At 30.9% G+C, this 7,086-nt stretch overlaps 1 protein-coding gene across 1 annotated transcript; it reads left to right on the top strand.

Moving 5' to 3' along the window:
* The first annotated feature begins 4,571 nt into the window (after nt 1-4,571).
* LOC133669304 (benzyl alcohol O-benzoyltransferase-like) lies at nt 4,572-6,606 on the top strand. The gene is made up of 2 exons (XM_062089392.1): nt 4,572-5,068; nt 5,579-6,606. The coding sequence occupies exons 1-2, from the start codon at nt 4,622-4,624 to the stop codon at nt 6,500-6,502; spliced, it is 1,371 nt and encodes a 456-aa protein (XP_061945376.1). The 5' UTR covers nt 4,572-4,621; the 3' UTR covers nt 6,503-6,606.
* Nucleotides 6,607-7,086: the final 480 nt, after the last annotated feature.

Raw genomic sequence — 7,086 nt, 5'->3', positions numbered from 1 at the left:
GAATAATAAAAATAAATGGTTTTCCTATAAAGTACTCTCACGCTCATAAAACATATCACTATAATGGTTTTCCTTAAAAAAATAAATAAATTACAGTGATGATAACCCTAAGTATTCTCTGTTTGGTCGCCCATTAAAACAATTTGCATGCTTATATCTCATGCTTGAATGTTTTATGAGCGTGAGAGCCCATTAAAACAATCCGCAAAACAATTATCCTCACACAGCCCAATTAACTTGACAAAGATCAAAAAACTTGACAAAGATCAAAAAACAATTCAAATAATAGGTGAAAAGTGTGGCTTGACTTTTAAAAAAAAATTAAGATAATTTTTTTAATATAAAAACAACAAAATATTAGATCGATTAGGGTTTCACAGCATCACCAACCAAACTAGCAAATTAGATCATAAACTATATGGAAATTAACAACTTTGTTTTTTTAAAAAAATTAATTTTTTACCTAATAATACGATAACAATGGGTGCTCGCAAAATTAAGCCGAAATGTTTGTTTGAGTTTGCGATAACCTCATAGAATGACAACTAAAAAAAATAATGAAAACTAATTTAAAATCAATTAAATATTGAAGGATGAAATCAAAAAATAAAATTCACTAGAGATTCATAAATAAACAAGATAAGAACATAGATCAGATATAAATTAACTAAGTAAAGAAAAGGAAATGAAAAGTATAAACAAGAGATTAATATAACATAAAATAAAACTTGAATATTACAAAATACAAAGAAAAAGAGCAAGAGTAAGATTTTGATCTGAAAACCAAGATACCTAAATTCATGGCAAATGCCTCCTTTTTTAGACCAAAATTTGAAACTATTGATTTGATGACTAATTGTTGAGTGGGTGTCCACCTCTTAACTTTGGTAACAATCTTTATCTTCTTGTTTGCAGAAAACATCATTGCTAACATTAGAATTTGAACAGATAGTTTTCATGAAAGTTCTAGGAAATTATCGTAGCTTTCCAACAAAACAAGAATGAGGTCATTTGAAATTTTAGAACTCGAGATATGGGTTTAACACTGAACAGTATCTAGGTTGCAGGACAAATTCCGACTTCTCTGTTATTGCTACCATTTGAACTTGAAAATAGCACTTTTAAATCTTGGACTGTTCATGAAAGTTTTAGGCTTATGTCTTAGCTTTCTATCCATATAAACTAGACCTAAATCCAAGTTCTACAGCTCCAGTTATGATTCAATAACTAAATGATGTTCTAGTTTGGACTGAACCAGCATCTCTTTTCTAGTTTTGTCTTCTCAATTTTAGTAGTTAAACTCATTAATCAATCCTTTTATTTATGTGATAGGCCTGCATTTAAGATGAACATTTACCATAAATTAAAGGTATCTTATATTATTAGACATGTTATTATAAAATATGCTTTAGTTAAGGAGTTATTGATACTTCAAGTGCAAAATGATGATATAAAACCTTGATAAAAAATTTTAAGTACTAATCAGTAGATATACTCTATGCTTTAATGTTAAATTGAAACATTATTGATAAAAGGATATTAATTACACTAAAAAATCGGTCACTAAAAGGTTAAGTCAAACCACTAATAACTTTTTTAATATTTGGGGATAATGAAACATTACTAGATGATGCACATGATCTTCAAATATAAATTAATCAATTGTTGAATTCATAATAAATTATAATTTTTAATTTATTTAATTATAATTATAATTTATATTTGAGTCAACATATTAGGAACCTAATAAGTCACACACATTAAAAACCATTATTCAGAAATTAAACTCGAATGATTTAATTAAGTATGACTTAATTAAAATATATTTTAGAAATCAAGGACTAAAATATAATTAATACATAGATTATATTTTTAGACTTAAAAAAATAAAATAAGGATTTGATTGAGTTAGTTTCTAAAATTATCCTAAATTAATATATGAAAATTATTCATGGGGCAAATTGATATTTTACTAATTTATAAGTTGTTTCAGAGTTTCATATAAATAATAAATTATGCCTCTTATTTAGGGTGGTTGTCTGTTAGATAGAAAAAACTATGTAAACATAATAATAGAGTTAGCACTCTAAGCATAGTAATCCCTCTCTTCTAAATAAGAATTTAAAAGATTTCTCACAGAAAGTTCGTGTGGATTACCGTTGGAAGCTGGACAATTGAATGACTTGTAATTTGTGATAAACCAGCTTTTAAGAAATTATTCAAATTATAAATCTTTTCTTTTAAATTCAAAGAAAAGATTTTCAAGTAACAAATCCCTAAGCATTTATAAATCTATTTAACGGAATCTTAGAGACTCTCGAATAATTTTGTTTTATAATTTTCATTATTAATCTATTAACAATTATGCTATTGATAGTTTATATATATATATATATATATATATATATATATATATATATATCAACTTGTCAATAGATTAATAATGTGCAATTGTAAACACCCCGCATTTCTAAATGCCGCCACGTTTGCTTTAAAATTGGAGAAGTTTTTAAAATTCTGAGCATTCCTTTAAGATCATTGGAAAATGGCTATAAAATACAATGCCAGCTAGAATAACAATAGCAAATTCATTTCCCTTTCATTTTTAACCTCCATCTCTACCATTTTCCCCAATAAATTAACTTTGAAAATCAACCTGCGTGATCAATTCAAATCCTATAACAAACAATACCTGCTCCAAACTATCTTCAAAATTTCATCCTCAAGTCATTATAACAATTAACATGGACAAAATGGATTAAAGCTCAAGAGCATTAAATGCAACAAATGTTGGAAACATGCTACTGTTAAGATATTAGAGATTGAGCGTGGTGAAAACAAGCTTTTTTTACTACTGTAATTAGAATTCTTCAATATTTAAGGGAAAACTCTACTGTGTAGTTCTACACCTCCAAGTATTAAAATCTATAATTAATTAAACCCTAACACTTTAAATATAAAGTGAACAAAATAATTAGTGAAGGGTTTTTTATATTTTTTTTCAAACCCTAACGGATAATCATGAACTAGTTATAATATCCATTATTGCATTTTAGAACATGAGAAAGATATATTTTTGTTTTTTTATAAAAAGTGTGCATAGAAAACTTTTAAGATTTAGTCGTATAGATGAAAATAAAATATTTTTTTTATTTTTTTAAAGAGGAAATTAATTTAAATTTTTTAGTTGAATTTTTTCAACTTTCAAAAAAAATTTAAGAAAGGTTTCGGAGAAAATCATGTATTTTAATATCAGATTTGTATTTTACAATGTTAATATATAACCCGATATTATGCAAAATTATTAAAAAATAAAAAAAAATAAAAAATATTTTGAAATGACCCTTGAAATTTTTATTATTATTAAATTTAAATTGGGCTAGACTTGAAATAGATCTAGCCCGACTTAGTTAGGTTGGGCTGATTAACAGCCAAACAAACCCTTGTTCTTTTTTGTTGGTGAATCAAACCTGACTTAGTTAGGTTGGGCCGATTAACAGCCAAACATACCTTTTTTTCTTTTTTGTTGGTGGATCAAACCCGACCTAGCTATTTGAGTGGGTTGAAATGAGTCTAGTATGACCTATATTAATGCTATTTTTTAAATTTGCATCCATAACGAATTCTGCATGCAAATGACTACGGAGATTTTAAAAGAAAAAAAAAAAGAGGCAAACTTTCTTGGTTGGAGGAGAAAGAGAGGTTGGTGGCGTTCCTAAACATCCAAGGCAGATATTTAATCGAGGGCATGGTCCTACTTTAATAATATATATATATAGAAAATAAATTAATTAATAGATATTTGTTTTTTTTTTTTTGTAAGTGACTTCATGATGTTTGGGTTGGTAGGTTGTTTAAGGAAGTTTTTATGGTCTATTTGTAGTTTTTTGCAAAAAAAAAAGGGTAAAAAATAGATTTTTAAGCCAATTTCTCAGCAATAAATACACTGTGTTCCACCTTATCTTCTTGAACCAATCATAACCACCGCAAATGAGGTGATAAAAAGAGCACCGAATCTATACGAAAACATCACCATCTCTCGTGGAAAAAAAAGAAAAAAAGATTAAAACATGTTGCATGCTTATATTTGTATTCTTGCATGCTTCTGCCAGGTCAACAGTTAAGAATTCACTAATCCCACGAGAATTAATACATTTACTATGATCTAAAATTAATATTAATAAATATATAACATTCTAGTTATTATTATATTAGCAATTATATGATTCAAATCTTAAATTATAAGGAGAGTAAACTTTTTAATCCTAAATTTTTACCATTATATCATCTATTAGATGGTTTGTAAGAAGAATTTTGCACCATAAATAAAACATAATAAAGAGATCAACGAATCTATCGAAAAACATACATCAAAATAGATTAATTAAGGACAATAATCCTTGAAGAGCTAACTTGACAACCAAATAATTGACAACCAAATAATATATTTATCAATGTAACATGGCTTGTCAAAACATGCCACGTCATTTCAATTTAAACCACAAAATCTAACAATCTTAAATTGTGCTTATTAAGCATCACTGCACGATATACTCTTAGCCTTTTCTATATATAACTTGCTAGTTGGCATTATTTTTCACAAAAATCATTCTATACCACAATGGCTTCATCACCCTCTTCTCTAGTTTTCAAAGTTCACAGACGTGAACCCGAGCTGATCAAACCAGCGAAGCCCACCCCACATGAGTTCAAACTGTTATCTGACATTGATGACCAAGAAGGCCTTCGATTCCACATTCCACTCATGCTATTTTATCGCCACAATCCCTCAATGCACGGGAAAGACCCCGTCAAGGTCATCAGAGAGGCAATTGCTAAAACATTAGTGTTTTACTATCCATTTGCCGGCAGGCTGAGGGAAGGGCATAACCGCAAGCTCATGGTGGAATGCACTGGCGAGGGTATCTTGTTTATAGAGGCTGACGCTGATGTTACACTTGAGCAGTTTGGTGATCCACTTCAACCTCCATTTCCTTGCTTGGAGGAGCTCCTCTTTGATGTTCCTGGCTCTAGCGGGGTGCTAAACTGCCCTCTGTTACTTATTCAGGTAAATTTTCTGTATTTTTGTCCACTACGCTGGTCCAAGACTTTTTCTGTGTCACCTATTAGGCAGCAAAAATTATTGAGGGAGCTAGAAATCCTTCTGCGTATCAAACACTACGTACGAAGTCTATCAAGCCATCATAAGAGTAGATGGATAGCAAAATTATAAGCTATTATATTGGAGAAACCTACCATGATTAATTGTATGTTCCGATATTTTTTCTCGTAGTTGTTATAGTTACTATAAAATTACTTTCAAAATTTTATTAAAAAAATGATCTCAAAATTTTAATTTCAAATCGTAATCTTTCTTGTTAGTGGAAGTTGAGGAGGAAAAAGTCACATCATAGATGTTATATTTATTAGGTTTAAGATTATGCTCCTGCTTTGTGTTGATGATCTAAAAATTCCAATCCACTAGTCAAATAGGCATAATTCGCTTATACATCCACTCATCAAATCATCTAACAATCATCTAGGTATATGCTGTGTAATTTATTATGCAAATTGGCAGGTGTCACGGCTCAAGTGTGGTGGTTTTCTCTTTGCCCTCCGCCTCAACCATACCATGAGTGATGGCCCAGGATTAGAGCAATTCATGACAGCGGTGGGTGAGATGGCCCGCGGAGCCAATGCCCCCTCTGTTCCTCCAGTGTGGGAAAGACATGTCCTTAATGCAACTGACCCACCTCGAGTTACATGCAGACACCGAGCGTACGAGGAGGTAGCTGGCTCCAAGAGCTCAATTCTTACACATGATCATCTGGTTCATTGTTCATTTTTCTTTAGCCCTTCAGATATAACTGCTCTTCGAAGATTGGTCCCACCTCACCTCAGCCATTGTTCTACTTTCGAAATATTAACGGCATGTCTTTGGATATGTCGGACCATTGCCCTCCAACTAGATCCTAATGAAGAAATGCGCGTAATTTGCCTCGTCAATGCGCGTGAAAAATTTAATCCTCCGTTATTACCAAGAGGTTACTATGGTAATGGTTTTTTTCTTCTAGCAGCAGTAGCAACTGCAGGGGAACTTTCGAAAAAGCCAATTGGATATGCTTTGGAGTTGGTAAGGAAGGCTAAGGCGGACATGACTGAGGAACACATGCGATCTACAGCATCTTTGCTGGTGAGCAAGGGAAGGCCTCTTTTTACTGTGCCAGGGACCTACATAGTTTCGGACTTGAGACGTGCGGGACTTGAAAAGGTAGATTTCGGATGGGGAAATGCTATATATGCTGGTACTGCAAAAGCCATCCCTGAACTTGCAAGCTTTTATATTCCGTTTACAAATAAGAAAGGGGAAGATGGGATCGTAGTACCATTTTGCTTGCCAGCTCCTGCTGTGGAAAGACTTTTCAAGGAGCTTGAAGGCATGCTAAAGGGACAGCTAGTTAGTGGTGGAGCAAATTCCAAGTTAATCGTATCTTCTTTATAAGTTAAATTGTTTACTCTTATTTTCTATGTACCACGTATCATTTATGTATGTTTCGTTTGAATTTTATTTTTTAATATTAGTACGACATTTACCTTTTATGTCCATTCAGCATGTGCTATGACTATTAATAATTAATATGAGTGTTTGTTTTTGTAATTGTTTTTATGGTTGTTATTTAAAAATAATAATTTAAATTGTAGTGGATATAAAATGATCAAAGAGGATATTAATTTTTTTCAACATTGAACATTTAATATATATATATATATATATATATATATATATATATATAAGATGAACTACTTATAACATAAAAACTTTTATAATTCTCTCATCAAACTTAAAGTTGTTTGACGAGGATGATGGTTGTTGTTGAAATATTATTTTATGGGTTTTACAATTGTTTGTGGTAAAAAAAAAACACGACATCTGTAACAAAGGTTTTAAGACGGGAAGAGGTCAATGGAAGAAATTGTGAACTATTGATGGAAACAAGAAGATGATGAGAAGCATGTCAAGGAGAGGAGGGATATTTTTGTCAAGAGATAATTGAACGGTCTTCAATGTTCAATAAGTAGGTATGA

The sequence above is a fragment of the Populus nigra genome, chromosome 12, assembly GCF_951802175.1.
Source record: "Populus nigra chromosome 12, ddPopNigr1.1, whole genome shotgun sequence".
In the NCBI taxonomy this organism is placed as follows: domain Eukaryota; kingdom Viridiplantae; phylum Streptophyta; class Magnoliopsida; order Malpighiales; family Salicaceae; genus Populus; species Populus nigra.
The sequence above is the reverse complement of the archived record's forward strand: the minus strand, read 5'-3'. Positions and strand labels throughout refer to the sequence as shown.